At 40.0% G+C, this 16,448-nt stretch overlaps 1 protein-coding gene across 1 annotated transcript in view; it reads right to left on the minus strand.

The window, feature by feature from the left end:
* Nucleotides 1–3,927: 3,927 nt before the first annotated feature.
* The window catches only part of DNAAF11 (dynein axonemal assembly factor 11), a 40,269-nt gene continuing 27,748 nt past the window's right edge, over nucleotides 3,928–16,448 (minus strand). The window contains 2 exon segments of the mRNA XM_042464470.1: nucleotides 3,928–4,033; nucleotides 12,737–12,822. Of these exon segments, the coding sequence (XP_042320404.1) occupies nucleotides 3,928–4,033; nucleotides 12,737–12,822 (192 nt within the window).

The following is a 16,448-nucleotide window of genomic DNA, read 5'->3' on the forward strand; positions in this document are numbered from 1 at the left end:
CATTTTATTTCTATTTCAGCAGTGAAAATATTTCAACAATAAAAACATATCAGCTACATACAATAAAACAATAGCATTATTATCAATACAATTAATTGACTCTTCATAAAAACATGGCTAAATGTCTCACAAAACTACAGTTCCCAGAATTCCCTAGTATTGAGCCAGGGCAGTTAAAGTGGCCTCAAACTAGATCGTTTCTGCAGTGTGTTCTGGACCTTTCTCTCTTACAAGACTGCATTAGCTACACTGGCCTCAGTCATTGTTTGACATTGTCAATTGTTGGTGGCTATTGACTTAGAGGCAACTTGAGTAATGTGGCTCTTTCTGGGTACACTGCTGGACTATCAGGAGTATACATTTATTTCTAATTCCCCAGGTTCCCCAATGTATCACACCCAAGGTATTGTGCAGAATGTATTTCTTTGAAGCAATGGATTTTCAAAAGAGAACACAGATGTGAAACTGAACTTGTAATCCCTACCTTATATTGATAACTAACAGCTGGTCAACAGCAGATATTCTGACAGGTTACCTTCAGGCAGCTTCCTACCATTCATTAACGTAAGAATGGTTTCCTACTGATGGATCCCTCCCAAATATGTGGGTCTCAATTCCTAGCAAATGCAGGGACCCCTTCTCCTATGATCACAAAGAACTTTGTGTGGAGAATTATTTGGACATTTTGCTTACTTCCAAGAACAGAGTTAAATAAATATTTGAGTGTTTTGCCCAGAAAAATACATGTTGCCTGAGATGACAGCACTATTATACCTTTAAGATTGAGTTTGCTGTATGAGTTATTATAAGCATCATATTTGTGTCTAGTGCACTGGATTTGTATACCGTGTGCATCCAGTGGTGCTGGTAGAGCCATCGTGGGTATTCTTTCCCTAGTTTCCATATCTCTATTTACTTTCCCCTTCATGTTTGCTCTTTCTTTCTTTCTTTCTTTCTTTCTTTCACCTCATTCAAAACAGTTCATGCTCACCTCACCTTCTTCAGTTTACCAGACAGCCACAATCTTAGAAGCTCTTTTTTTTCCCTTCATTTTTTCTTTTCCTTCACTCCCCTCCCCTCCGCATTGCCTTATTTATGTTTCAGGTGCATGGCTACAGCCTTGTTCCATAGTACACCCAACCTTTTCTGTACATTAAAAAAGACACATGATAACTGGATTTGGAGGTCCTCCAAGCTGTGAGGTCTGGACCATCACCGATGGCCTGGTCTTACTAGTGTCATTATATGAGTCTCAAGCCACCTTGAGTCTCTATACTGGGAGGAAGGCAGGCTATAAACAGAATAATAGAATAATAATAAGGCAGGACAGCTGTTTAACTGGAAAACCTGAAAAAACTAGCCACTGGGAATCTAAGGTACAACCTTACAGCAAATGCCTTGCACAAACTTATTGATTATGCCCCTTTATTCTTGCTGCATCTGGACGGTCCTGTCAGACTCCAGTTGAAAATTCATATGACTGAATGCTATTCTACACCAAACCTTAATTCCACACAGAAAATTAGTATGATAGGTAGAAAGCTAGGATAAATCCCTTCTCCCTGATACAGAAGATTATTCAGCCATGTGAGGTCCCACCTAAGATCTTGGAGAATGGCTGAAATTCACTTCTGTCACCTCAATGCAAATTAGGCCAATAAACATACACAGAGAAAAGCTGTTTTTGGCATAACTATTAGTCAATCCACTTCAGTATTTTAGTACAAACAAACAATTGCTCTACAAAATCTCAGAAAGTTTGATTGTAGGGAGGGCATGAGGAAGAATTGCAGTACTTTCCCTTACTTTAAGGCAGTATATGGTAAAACAGAGATTGGGGACAGGCATCCCATTAATAGAATTTGACTTGGAAGATGCTAGCAGCTTGCCCTTAGGTTGATGGAAACTGGGACAACACATCCTTTCTTTCCTCTTTGGTGAAGCAGAAAGAGAAGCCTGTACAGCTGAACTTTCAATTGGTCTAGTAAAAATTAATTTGGAAAAGGAGGAGGACAACAGGAACAGTTGCAACTGCTCACATGTCTTCCTTCACGCACATACACACACATTCACCTAACACATGTAAAATCAAAGAACTGAAAATGAAGATCTATGTATAGATGACCAACAACTAACAAAGTAATCACCTGGAAAAATTAGTGTAGGACTTAGGGAAGCAGACATGGAGAAGGAGTGTCAAGAGAAGAAAAAACTGGGTCAAAGAAAAGAAAATGAGGCATGGCTAACTAGAACAACATGGAACAGCAGTTTGGGTTAGCATCTATGTAGCCATACTTCCATGCAAATTTCCAGTATTAGGTCACAACTTCATTTACTGAAACAGTATTAAGATTCTTCCACTTATTCACTAACTCTCATAAGTTATCAGAGCCCTCTTGACTATGAATTCGCCCATGAAACCTGGCAACAACTGTCAGATCAGGAAAGGAGTGACCAATGGGGTGCCACAGGTCTCTGTCCTAGGCCCAGTGCAATTCAACATCTTTATCAATGTCTTGGATGAAGGAATCGAGGGCATGTTTATCAGATTTGCACCAAATTAAAAGGAATAGCTAATATCCCAGAGGACATGACCAAAATTCAAAATGACCTTAACAGATTAGAAAGCTAGGCCAAAGCTAACAAAATGAATCTCAATACAGAGAAACGTAAGGCATTGCACATAGGGCAAAAAAAAATTGAAATGCACCTGGCTTAATGAGACTGTGTGTGAAAGGGATCTAGGAGTCCTAGTAGACAACAAGTTGAGCATGAGTCAACAGTGTGATGTGGCAGCTAAAAAAACCCAATGCAATTCTAGACTGTATCAATAGAAGTATAGTGTCTAGATTAAGGAAAGTAATAGTGCCACTCTATTCTGCTTTGGTCAGGCCTCATCTGGAATACTGTGTCCAATTCTGGGCATCACAGTTCAAAAATGATGTTGACAAGCTAGAGGGTATCCAAAGGAGGGTGACTAAAATGGTGAAGGGTCTGAAAACCATGCCCTATGAGGAATGACTTAGGGAACTGGATATGTTTAGTCTGGAGAAGCGATGGTTAAGAGGTTATATGATAGCCTTGTTTAAATATTTGAAGGGATGTCATATTGAGGAGGGAGAAAACTTGTTTCCTGCTGCTCCGAAGAATAGGACCCGGAACAATGGATTCAAGCTACAGGAGAATAGATTCCACCTAGGCATTAGGAGGAACTTCCTGACAGTAAGAGCTGTTTCACAGTGGAACACATTCCCTCAGAGAATGGTGGAGTCTCCTTCTTTGAAGGTCTTTAAACAAAATCTGAATGGCCATCTATCAAGAATGCTTTGATTGAGAGTTCCTGCATGGCAGAGGGTTGGACTGGATGACCCTTGTGGTTTCTTCCAACTCTATGAATCTATGAGTTTCTCTTTCTCTCTGAAAGTCTTAGATTTGCTCTTTATTCATGCCCACTGCGGTTGCTTCAGACAAGCCTAGCCTTGCAACTTCAAGCAATTACAGTATGTGTGAGAGGAGATTTGGTACAGAACCTGAAAACAATTCACACTATTTCTAGGATAGATAGAAAAACTCTTGACAAATCATGACAAGTGAAACAAGGCCTATGTAATTCTGGATTGATGTCTTGTTTATGTGAGTAGAAATCCAAACCAAACAGGGTTTTCAATTACCATCAGACAGCTGACGTACACAGGTTTATAGAAAACTACATCCATTTGTTATATATTATAGAATAAGGCCATTTGTTGTATATAATAGAATAAGGCAATCAGAATAAAGGCAACAAGTTGATCCTTAAAGAGATCTACAGTATTCTCAAATCAAAGGACATTTCACCCATACAGTCTGTCAAATTAAAGTGGAACATCGGGCACATCAAAGTCTGGGAATGCCATTGTTGGTATTCAAAATGTTTTGCCGCTGAACCTAAAGGCCCCTTTGAACAATCAAATCTGTTTCCCGTACAATATTTGTTACATCTGGAAATGAATACTTGTTAGGATCCACCTCTAACTTCTCTGCGCATTTATTTCTGTAACATAAAAACAGAACAGTGGTTACTTGCCTGATGACACATTAATTTAAACTGGAACATAAGCAATTTCGGTTGAAAAGAGCTTCCAAAATTTCTTTCTGTTGGGTAGTTTCAGCAATTTTTAGTCATGGCAGAAAAGTGTTCACCTCTTAACATCTTCAGAACTTTAGAGAACAAATTTACATACTCTCTAGACAATGTGTTCCTTTCTATCTAAATATTATGCAGTCTGGGAAATATTTCCTGAGATCAACTTGCTGGTACTTGAACTAGCTAACAATAATCATCAGCTCGAAAGGATTGTACCCATCCGTTTCCCCCTTGCTAACTAACAACCGTGATTCAACCCGCTAAACTTGTAGAATTTACATTTAATTTGGTTTCATTCAGGCCCACAGTCTCAGAGATAAAAGGATATCTTGCTACTCTTAGCTGACCTGTTTCATGGAGACTCCTAATCTTTCTTCCCACCTACTTAAGAAGCAAATATTGATATGATCATTTGACTTTTGTATCCCAGCTGTACCATCCTATATACATCTCCCCAGAAGTTAAGTACTATTGTGTTTAATGGAGCAAATAAACTTAAGAGTCCATTAAGCAACTCATGGTTTTGCTTCAATTTCCCAGGCAAGATCAAATATACACCCAAGCCACTTTTTAAAGACTCTTCTGTTCCACTTAGCCTGTGGGGTTTTCTGCTCGGAGAATAGAAAGAAACATTTGATTCCTGATTCAACCATTTTCACTGAAAATGAATTCTCTGCAAAAAAATTAAACCAGTAATTTACTTTGCACCAAGAGCACACATCAAGGTATAATATATAGGTTGTAAAATTACAGCACATCTTTACATCATTTTATTTTCAATGCAGATTTATTTCAATTGCTTCAGTCTGGCCATTTATCCCCTCCAATATAATGAATTACACTGAATCTCTGAAAGCTGTGGATAAAAAACACACCTTATGTTGGCAAACATTAGACACCATTGAAACAAAATGTGTTTATTTCAGTTTTGTGTATCTAATGACCAGCTGTGATTAAAAACTACATAAGAGGAAAGTATTGTGTGAAAGTATTATTATTGAACATTGTTTCTGCCTTCTGACAAAACTGAAACAGTATTCAACAAGTAACTTTTTTTAAAATTCCTGGGCAGGATATCAAGGAACAAGAGGTTATGTGTTGCTGAGATTATGACAATTCCAACTATCACCCAGGACAAAAAAGAAGCAAAATAAAAACACTGGTAGACCGGGTAAAAAGGATCTGTGAACCTCACTTACTGGAAGAGGAATTGAAGCAGCTAGACTGGGCTCTACAGGCTAATCGTTATTCCAGCACAAACATCAGAAGGGCTGCCAGACCCAGAAAAAACCAGAAGAGCAAAAACAAACAACCACCCAAAGGGAAGGTATTTTTACCATACATCAAAAGAGTCACAGACAGAATAGGGAAACTGGTGAGGAAACCCAACCTCCAAAAGGTCTACAAACTGACCAAGAAAATCCAGCAAATGCTGCACTCAGTGAAGGACAGGAGACACCTTCTCATGGCTGCAAGAGTTTACTGCATACGGTACAGCTGCTGACAAGTCTACATAGGGACCACCAAACGTAATGTTCAAACACGAATCAAGGAACATGAGAGACACTGCAGACTGAGTCAGCTAGAAAAATCAGCAGTAGCAGAACATGTTATAAACCATCTTATGCATAAAATGCTGTTCGAAAACACTGAAAGTCTGGACTATGGCAACAACTATCAGGTCAGAATGCACAGGGAAGCCACTGAAATCCATAAACACCTGGGCAATTTCAACAGGAAAGAAGAAATCGTTAAAGTGAACACAGTTTGGCTACCTGTCCTGAAAAACACCAAAATCAGTACCCAGCAAATGCAAATGAAAACCACCCAGGGTCAGGGAGCAGACAATTAAGTAAATGGAAACCCTGTAGGCCTTGCCATTCAACAACAGAATAAACAGAACAACATGCAAATCATCTCCTCTCAACCAGATTATATATACCCCACTCTCTTTCGTGCCAGCATTCTCTGAAGATACCAGCCACAGCTGCTGGCAAAACGTCAGGAATAAACTCTTCTAGAACATGGCCTCATGGCCTGAAAAGCCCACAAAAACTAGTCCTGTTTGAGTTTATTAGGTGTTTGTAAACAAGTATTGTTTTCTTACTTCAAAAAAAGCAATTTTTGAAGCTTTTGATGATGTCTACACACCTTAGAATTTAATAGACTGACGGTCAGAAGGTTAGTGATCCAAGCTTGGAATTTTTAAATTGTTTGATAATGTCATTTCAATTTTATCTGAAAGTGTCATTTTTTCACCTGCCATACCATAAAAACCAAATCACTCACAGTAAAACACAACGATAAATAAAGCATTTCAAAGAATGCAGGTTTTCATTTTCTCAGGGTCTCTGCTCAGTGAAGCTCCATGCCTGTTTGCTTTATACAGAGGGCCATCCACAGGCAGAAATCATAGCACAGAAGAGATAAAAAGGAGAGAGCTGGCCACATACAAACCATTCTCCCAATGTGAACTGGAGACACTTAAAAATAAAACACTAATTAGATGAGAATCATTTTCTGTTTAAATGCCCATGAAGTGATAGTGCTTCTGGTCAGCTAGCTGAACATCTCTGAGCTGGCTAGCAGTGACACGGAGAAGGGGTGACCTGGCCAGTCCACTTCATACACATTTTTTAACTGACAGCAGCAAATTAAAAGGTGCCAAGATGACTATCTGCCTGGGAGTTTTTAATCTAGTGGCTGTCTGATAAGGACAATAAAAATGTCTCAGAGTGTCTCACCCTGGGTTGCATAAATTATTCTAATATGGCTGTGAATCCTAGAACCAAACGAGACATGTTATGTATTACATTTGCACAATTAAGGTGCATGTTGCTTTCTGTAAATAGCAGCTGGGGGGAGTCGGTGTATCCCTGGGACTGGGTGCAGTTGGAAGCTGAATGACAAGATTGTATACACTTTTAGCATAACATATGCCTAAAGGTAAAAGTTTCCTCTTTGACAAGTTTGTCTAGTCATTACTGATCCGAGAGCCGGTGTTGTCAAAGAACTCAGTGATCATGTGGCCAGCATGACTGCATGGAACACTGTTACCTTCCCAATGAAGTGGTGCCTATTTATCTATTTGCACTTTTACATGCTTTTGAACTGCTAGGTCGGCAGAAGCTGCGACTAGTGATGGGAGCTCACTCTGTCACATGGTGCTTGGGTCTCAAACTACCAACCTTTCCATCATCAGAGCCAGCATCTTAGCCACTAAACCTCTGCATCCCAGTATATGCATACAGCAACATGTGCAGCATATGCATATAGTAACACAATTATGTTTGTCAACATAATTGTGTAACTGTGTGTGCCACAGACAACACAGCCTGTGCAATGGTCAATTAGTTCCCTCCCCTCAACTCAAAGGCAAGAAAGAGGACTGTATGAAGACCTGAAGAACAATTGGCTATACTAGCGACTGCCCTTATGGGGTTTCTGAGACAGCACAACTGTTTGTGTAACTATTTCTTTACACAAGTGTAGTGCCCAAGTAGAACTCTAACCTAACTGGTTATCTTCCTGCCATGGATATTGCCTCTTTAAAAGGTCTTATCTGTTTTTCAAGAGAAACTCTTATTTTTACCAAAGGATGGTTCCACTGAAATGTAAATAGCAGCTTTGGAGAGGGATTTTTTGTTGAGAATGTAGCAGGGATTGAGAGAGAGAGAGAGAGAGAGAGAGAGAAATTCCCATTTCCTTCATAGACCCTGGGTCAAATGCTAATCAGGCTTCCCCAAGGCCATTATTTATATAATAAAAGTGGGCAGGCTAATTGCATTCCTGCAATTAACCTCAGATCTAGTTTGGCCCTCAGCAAGACAGGCAGAAGTTCAAAAAGTGCTGAGGCTTGCTGCCTATTTTTAACTGCTTATCTAGATGTTGCGTACTATCAACCAGTATAGTAAAGTGGATTTATTCTGTACAAATGGTCGCTCATGAAAAGTAATTAGCTACTGTCTCCCTGACTCATTTGCAAAGAAATGTGTTATGATTTTGAGTCAGATTTTGAGTCACTTTTGGACAGGCTCCAAAAACACTTGCTCTATGACTTACCTCTGTTCGCATCAGGGAATTTAATATTCTACAATCAGCCCCTTCCCTTACTGCCCAAGGACAGCTACAATGATAAAGGGAAGAACATGTTTTGAATGATCCCAGTTGCTGGAATCAGAAACTGAAGGACATTTACAAAGTGAGTGAAGCAAGAGAGGCAACAACTACAGTCATCTATACTGTTTTAATACACAAATTTATGTGTATTCACTGTGTTGAAAATTCATGTGATTTCTTGATACAGTGTTCTAAGCTTACAAATATGATATAAATGTCTATGACCAGCATATGCTATCAATCTTGATATTTTTAATTTCTCTCTCTCTACAGGTTCTTTCTCTACGGTCTTTAAATATGCTTTAGTTTCCCCTATTCTGAAAAAAACTTCTCTTGGCCCCTCTTCTTTGTCTAGCTATCATCCGATTTCTCTTCTTCCTTTTCTTTCTAAGTTTTTGGAACGGGTTGTTTATTCTCACTGTCTTGAGTTTCTTGAAGCCAACTCGATTCTTGATCCCTTTCAGTCTGGTTTCCACCCACGGCACTCTACAGAGATGGCTCTCACTAAGATCTCAGATTATCTTTTACAGGACAAGGCTAATGACCTTTACTCTTTTCTCATTCTTCTTGATTTGTCTGCGGCCTTTGACACCGTTGATCACAGTCTTCTAGATGATATACTTTCTGACCTTGGGTTCTCGGACTCTGTTCTTGACTAGTTTTGATCTTATTTGTCAGATAGATCTTTTGCAGTGGTCATGGGTGGTCAGACCTTGTCCTCTGTTCCCTTATCTGTTGGAGTTCCTCTGTTTTGGGTCCCCTTTCGTTTTCTCTCTACACATTGTCCCTAGGGAAACTCATTAGTTCTTTTGGCTTTTCTTATCATTTGTACGCTGATGACACTCAGCTGTATCTTTCCACCCCTGACCATGCTCTGGGTCTTGAACAGCCAGTTTCATCTTGTCTTACAGCTGTCTCTCAGTGGATGTGACATCGACGCTTGAAGCTCAATATGTCCAAAACAGAGCTTCTCATTTTCCCACCTAATGTCAGGAAAAAGCCACATGGGATATATAGTCACAAGAAATATAATATGTATATGAATGTATTTGAAAGTAACATGACACAGCAAAAGTTATTGAATTGTCACACAGGTGTTGTAAGTAATGTAATTAGAAGGTCCTGAAAGCCAAGGACATATGAGGCAATGACAAAGTGAAAAGGTGCAAATTGATATCACCTGAGAGTCATTGAGTGGACAGTAATGTATGATGCAATGTGAGGGCTATATTGGGCCAAGTATGGTATGTCAATCATAATGTATGTACACGCCCAGGAGGTGGCAACTGTATAATGAATAGAGAGACAAATGTCTATATAAGCAATAATGTATGGCAATACTTTTTGTGGGTATAGAGGAGTATAGTAGTGTGGGTATTGAGGAGTATAGTAGAGTGGATTTTGTGAGTAGTGAATTGTTTTGTGCATAGTGTATATATTAGAATAAAAGTAAATCTTTTATATAAGAAGACTACTGTGTTGACTGGTGTCTTGAGAGCTGAACAAGAGCCAGCAGACTGCAGAGAAGATTCGAAGACATCTTCAGCCAATTCTCAGAGCTACTGGTCAAACTGGTTGTTCTTCCGCTGACCAGGGTGGTGAGAGTGAAAGCCAGGAGAAGAGCTGCAACTCCCATCATCCCTAACACCTAAGTCTACTCTTCAATATTCCTTTTCTGTTTCTGTTCATGATATTTCTATTCGACTAGTCCAGGAAGCCCGTAGTCTTGGTTTTACTTTTGACTCTTCTCTGTCGTGTATCCCCCAGATCCTGATAGATTCTTTTTATACAATATTGACAAAATCCGACCATTTCTCTCTGCCTCTACTGCCAAGATTCTGGCCCTAGTGGTCTCGCAACTTGATTTCTGTAACATCCTTCTGGCAGGGCTTCCTCTTTCTCACCTCCATCCTTTAATTTCTGTCCAGCATTCAGCTGCACGCATTATTAAATCCATCCACCACTCCGACCATATCTCTCCTTTATTGTCATCCCTTCACTGGCTCCCACTCCCTTTCCATATCAAGTATAAACTCGTGTTGTTGACTTTTAAAGCCCTGCATGGGCTAGCCCCTCCTTATTTATCAAACCTTCTTTCTCCTCACCTTCCCAATCATGCCCTCCATTCTGGTAGTCAAGGTCTGCTGTCTCAGCCTAGGATTTTCACTGCCCCGTCCCGGAAGATGTTAATAGATGAAGATGTTAGCATCTTCCTGCCAGAATCAATTCCAGTTTCGTCTTTTTTATCCCGATAATACAGACAAGATGTTTGGAATATAGGACCTGCACATGTCCCAGATTGTTGCCTGTCTGATTGACAACTCTTACCAGGGAGAATGGGTCCACTTGTGAAATCAAATAAATTAATTATAGTAAATTAATAATAAATAAATGATCTCCAAAACTATCAACCGATAAGACTTTTATTGGTAGTGGGAAAAGTGTATGCATGGTAGCTAAATAGTCATCCTACAGATTGGATAGAATAAAAAAAATAAGGGAGGAACAGGTAGGATTTAGAAGAGTCAGCTATTGACAACTGTGTAATCTTAAAATTTTGCAATCTTAAAACACGTAGTGGAAAAACATCTAAGAACATATGCCAACTGTCTTTATGGGGCTTCTGCAGATTTGAAAGCTGTATTTGATTTTATACCCAGAGGTAGGCTATGAGAAAAGTTTACTGCCATCTCAATGGATAAAAGACTGCTTTGTATTACCAGGAAATGATATTCTAACACTACTACATAGGTTAGCTATGTTTTTCCTGGGCAGCCTTACTAATTCCATTCCTTTTAAAAAAATGTGTGTGTGCACGTGTGCATGTGTGTAAAGGATACATCCCAACTCCCACATTGTTTAGTCTGTATATAAATGATCTAGGTGCATTTGTTAAGTCTCAGGATGCTCATCCTCCAAAATTGGCCACAGTGAACAAACCTCTACTACTCTATGCAGATGATGTTCTCCTTCTACTAAAATTAATATTGAGAGCATTTGTGGTTTATTATGGTAACAAGTACTTAAATGTTAACTATAATAAGTCCAAAATCATAGTGTTTTCAAATAAACAATCAAAGAACAATTGGTGCATTGCAGCCATAAAACTGAACAAGCCAAATGTTTTAAATATCTAGAGGCTGCCTCCATTCCTCGGCCTCTTCTGTTCACTATCATAAACTAGCCATTATGCATACCTCAAATACTCAGAAAGCAATAACTTGTTTCTTCTACATGAAAGAAGGACAGATTATTCTAGCAGCTGTTCAAATATGTAAGGCCAAGGTCCTCCCACAATTATTGTATGCAATTCCAGAACTGGGCACAATATTCTAGGTGAGGCTTGAACAGAGCAGAATACAGTAGTACTGGCACTTCCTTTGAACTAGACACTACTAATGTCTACTAATCCAACTAAGAATTGCATTGGCTTTCTTGGCTGAAGCATCCCACTGCTGATTTATGTTCAGCTTGTGGTCTATTAAGACTCCTAGGGGCTCTCCAGACTGGCCCAATGGCGTGGCGTCCCTCTGGACCAAAAAGAACCTGGAAAAAGCACTGTGACACATCCGAGATGCAAAGCAGTGGTCTGTACTGGGCTCTAGCTCCTTTTCACATGAACTGCTGTCTAGCCAGGTGTTTCCCATCTTATATCTGTGCATTTAATTTTTTTCTCCCTAGGTGTAGGACCTTACATTTCTCCCTGTTGATGTCCGTCTTGTTAGCTTTAGCGCAGCCCTCTAACGTGCCAACACAGAGGTCTGGATCCTATTGATTAGTTCCAACTAGAATAGTCTCAATAACTTTATTTGATGAGGCAACACAGAGATAATGTCCACTGCAAAATGTTTAATGGGTGTACCCTAAGAAGGAAAATCAATAGGGTTCATGCCAGAAACTGGGACGATATCTCATAACCTAGCCTAGAGCTCCCCTAGCCCACCAGTGGAATATTGCTTTTGCACAGAAGACACAAAACAGATATTATTTTTCTCCACTCTACTGAAAACAACAGATTTGCTCAATAATAGTTTAGAAAATTTGAATAAGGATAGCCCTATAAAGGAAGACCAAGCTTTACAAAAAAATGAGAGGGAATTAAAAGCAAGGACTGGTTTCTTCCTAAGTCTGATACTTAAATAATATCACTGGACTGAATGAATGATCTGAAAATAATTTGCTTGGTGGAGAACTTGAGTTTTTATCTATTATGCTGTATAAGAAACTGTCAGTCAAGAAATGTATCTTCCTGCTGTTGTAAAAGCCTTCTGAACCCTTGTCACTGAAGCAGAAAAAGTTTATGAATGCAATGGACAAGCTATTAGTCAACAGCTTCCAAAGAAATCTTTACTTCATACATATCAAGATTATACCTTTTATCAGTGTCATACAACTGTATATTCAGAGCAATAATATACTGATAAAGCAAAAAACAAAAAACAACATTCCAAATAAGATTCTGTGGTGAAAAAAAGAAAATCACACAATTACCTTCTTAGATTTCTTTTCTGTTCATCAATGTGAGACAATTTCTTACAAGTAGTTGTTTTGGGGTTTGCCACAATTATTTCTTTAGCCTGGAAAACATATACATTGGTTTCATTATTATGCTGTATTTTATTATGCAGGGAAAAAATGGAAATACAAATGCTTTGTGTAAGATGCGTTTATTTATCATATTATTATTGTTTATCATATTATTGTATCTGGCACTTAAGTTATACTAACTGCCATTAAGTTCCAATTATTTAGTTTAATAATGACACCCCAGGTAGTTTGCTGGTTAGTTTGCCTATGGCTGTATAACTGAAAGGAAGCAGGCTCTGGCTGCATTTATCAGTCAAAGGACTAAGGGCCACTGGGATGTTATATTACCTGCCTCCAAGTAAGAACATTGTGGCAAATAAAAACAAACACAAAAAAACTAGCATGGCCTAAGGTTGCCAGGTCAAACAAGGAAAAGGGCTCCTGAACCTACAACGGCTATGCTTAAGAAGGAATTTCAGCAGGTGACTTGTGTGACAAGTAACACCTGCTAAAATATTCTCTTCTGCACAACTATTAAAGGGACTGGAGCCCTTTCCTGATTTCATCTGGCAAACCCTAACATGACCTGAAACATCATCGGGAAGGGGGGGCAACCGCAGAGAGCTTGTTTTCTCCCTTCCTATGAGGAAGGCTCCAACTACCAATTTCCCTACAAAGCTGAAGGGACTTGCATATTGGAGGGGAGGGAGAGCCATACGGATGTTGCAACCTATGACTCACAGGAAAGGTATAACGGTAAGGAAAATGCCATCTACTGGACGTAATAGCGTTCCTCTTCCTATCAGAAAGAACACACAGCTCCCAGTTGCCCTAGAATTACAGAATGAAAATGAAAAATGTTCTGTAGTTGTTGTTGTTAACTGCCCCAGAGTCAACCCCGACTCATGGTGACCCTGTGGATGAGACAACTCCAAGCTCCCACTGCTCTGCTTAGTTCCTGAAAATCCAGGCCCATGACCTCTCTGATTTAGTGTATCCATCTAGCATGTGGGCTTCCACTCTTTCTACCTCCCTCTACTTTTCCTAGCATTATTGTCTTTTCAAATCATGATGTGGCCAAAGTATAACAGACTCAATTTGATCATCTTTGCTTCCGAGGAGATTTCTGTCTCGATCTGTTCAAGGACCCATTTGTTCATCCCTTTGGCTGTCCATAGTATCCTCTAGTCCCATACAATAGACAAAGGGCTGCAGACAGCTGTGTTTGTGTGTGTGTGTTTAGGTGCGTGTATTTTGTTTTAAATAACTGCAATGTGCTGTAATGCAACATGAAAATCATTTACTCAAAAGGTAGACTATGAATCTCTCCCCTCGCCTCAAAAAACTCCAAGCATTTTGATTCAAGTATTTTGAATTTGTCTTCATTATGTTTATGCCCGTGGTCTCTGCTGGATCAAACCAAAAGCCTCTCTAGATCAGCATTCACCTCCCATGGTGGCCAACTGAAAGTCGATAGGAAGTCTGCCAACATGGCATTAATTTTGTAAAATATAAAATGGCATGCCTCTCTAAAAAACAGGATAAAGTGCTACTTTTGGTTAGCTAAACAATGAAAATGTCCACTTCTATTTGTCTGACACCCTTTGGTGCCCTTATTACTTGCTTTGGGACAGGGAAGGACATTAATTTTCAGATTTAATAAAAGTCTGTCTGGGGACATCAAATGCTTTCATTTACTTGATGTAGAAATTTATTCTTTTCAGGATCTTTGCTATGGCAATGTCACAAGAGATGCAAGAAATGGCTATTTAAAAAAAAGGGTGGGGGAGAAACTGAAGGCTCTGAAAAGATAAAATGGTGACTTTTGCATAATGAAGGCAGTGATTGAATAAAAGGTCTACACAAAGATTTAACAATCCTTAAATAGGGCATGGATCAGTAAAACTAGGGAATTATTCTTACAATGATTTCTTTGAAACGCAGTAGATCCCACATTCTCAGATCTGTGTAGTGACAGAATACATGCAAGACCATATACCAGTCTTTCTCAATCTGATGCTCTCCAGATGTGTTGGACAAAAGGACTACAACTCCTATAATTCCCAGTTAGCATCTCCATGCTGGCTTGGGATGCTGAAAGTTGTATCCTGATACATCTGAAAAGCTCAATTTTGAGAAAACTGTCCTACACCTTTCTCATGGCCATGTTACTTTGCAAAAGCGTTGCAAGAACAGGCTTTCAAAAAGGCGGGGGGGGGGGGAATTAAAACTGGAATGGAGAAGAGCCAAATAGTCATAAGAAAACTATAAAAGAGAGAGGTCCAGTTTGCATTGCTTTTACTTTGTCAGATATGGCATTGAACATTTTTTATTTAACATCTTTTTAAACTGAGCCACCATTCTCACCTGATTAAAACCTATGTCCATGCAGTTTCAATTGGTCCCATATTAAAGTAACAGGTCAAGCTGAAGCCTTTTTCTATGAATTCTGGTGTGGGCGGGGCTGGCGTGCCTGGCTGCATAACTCCTTAGTTAACTTGGTAAGATGGCGCCACGTGAGCAACAAACTTACTTGGCACGTGTTTCTCTGCAACAGTGTTTATTCAAGTGCGTAACTTCTTTCCCACAATAACAGCAACTAGGCTTTAAGCCGCCAATAAGCCAACTATTTACAAGTCTCTGGTAGCACCCTCGGTGGATATGTCTCCCCTCGAGTTGGAGTCCTTCTCCTCAGGCCTCCGGCTTTCCCCACAATACTTCTCCAGAGGTTCGTTCTCAGCCTTCTCTCTGTCCTTGGGAATGGGACCCCACTCCCACTTCTCTCCCTTTTCGTCCCACCACTTGCCCTCCAGTCCGCTAGCTGAGGGTTTTGCCCACAACTCCTCGTCTGAGAAGTTGAATTCCCCTTCCGTTCTGGGGTTTCTAAGCTCTATCCCTTGGTGAGGACCTCGCTTCCGAAAGGAGGGCCGAGCCTGCAGGGATACTGGTAGTCCTTCCCTACCGGGGCTTCTCTTTACCTGGCCTATCCCTGACTCAACCGTGGCTCCCCGTCCTCCTCTTCCGCGATGTCCTCTGCCTCCCACACACCACTCTCCCTCTCCTTTTATCTTTCGCTCTCTCCGCCTCCTTTCCTCTAACTCCGCCTCCGGACCTCCTCCTTGTTCTTCTTGCCCCTCCTCCTCAGTCTTCCTTTCTCCTTCTTCTTCCACCTGCTCCACTTCTGTCCTCCCCGTCCTCTCTACACCTGGACCTACCACCTTACTACATCTGGACAGACATAAAAGCCTTGATTTACTTTGGCTCTCTCTCCTTGCCTATTTTAATTCCATTACTATATCAATCTTTCCTACTTTATAGCATTATAAAAATATGTTGCTTCTTCTCTGTCCCATAGAAAAGGTGCACACATTGATTGCCCTTTGTCTTGACTACTACAATATTCTCCTCCCTGATCTTCTACTGTTTCATGGAACAATGTCTACTTCTGGATCCAAGAGATGTTTCGTGTTCTTATCATTTAAAACCTTGCCATCCCTAAGTTTCCACTCTTGTATCCTAATTCAGTCTGGTCACGTGACTTTTAGTCATATACCTTCCCCACTTTCAGCAGCATAAGGTGATCCTGTTCCTTAAAATGGCTCCTTTCCTCATTATGCCTGGAACTATCTCAATCATTTATGATGCTATATTACTTCTTTCCATCAAATCTCTCTTC

This window comes from Sceloporus undulatus, chromosome 4 (assembly GCF_019175285.1).
Source record: "Sceloporus undulatus isolate JIND9_A2432 ecotype Alabama chromosome 4, SceUnd_v1.1, whole genome shotgun sequence".
Taxonomy (NCBI): Eukaryota; Metazoa; Chordata; class Lepidosauria; order Squamata; family Phrynosomatidae; genus Sceloporus; species Sceloporus undulatus.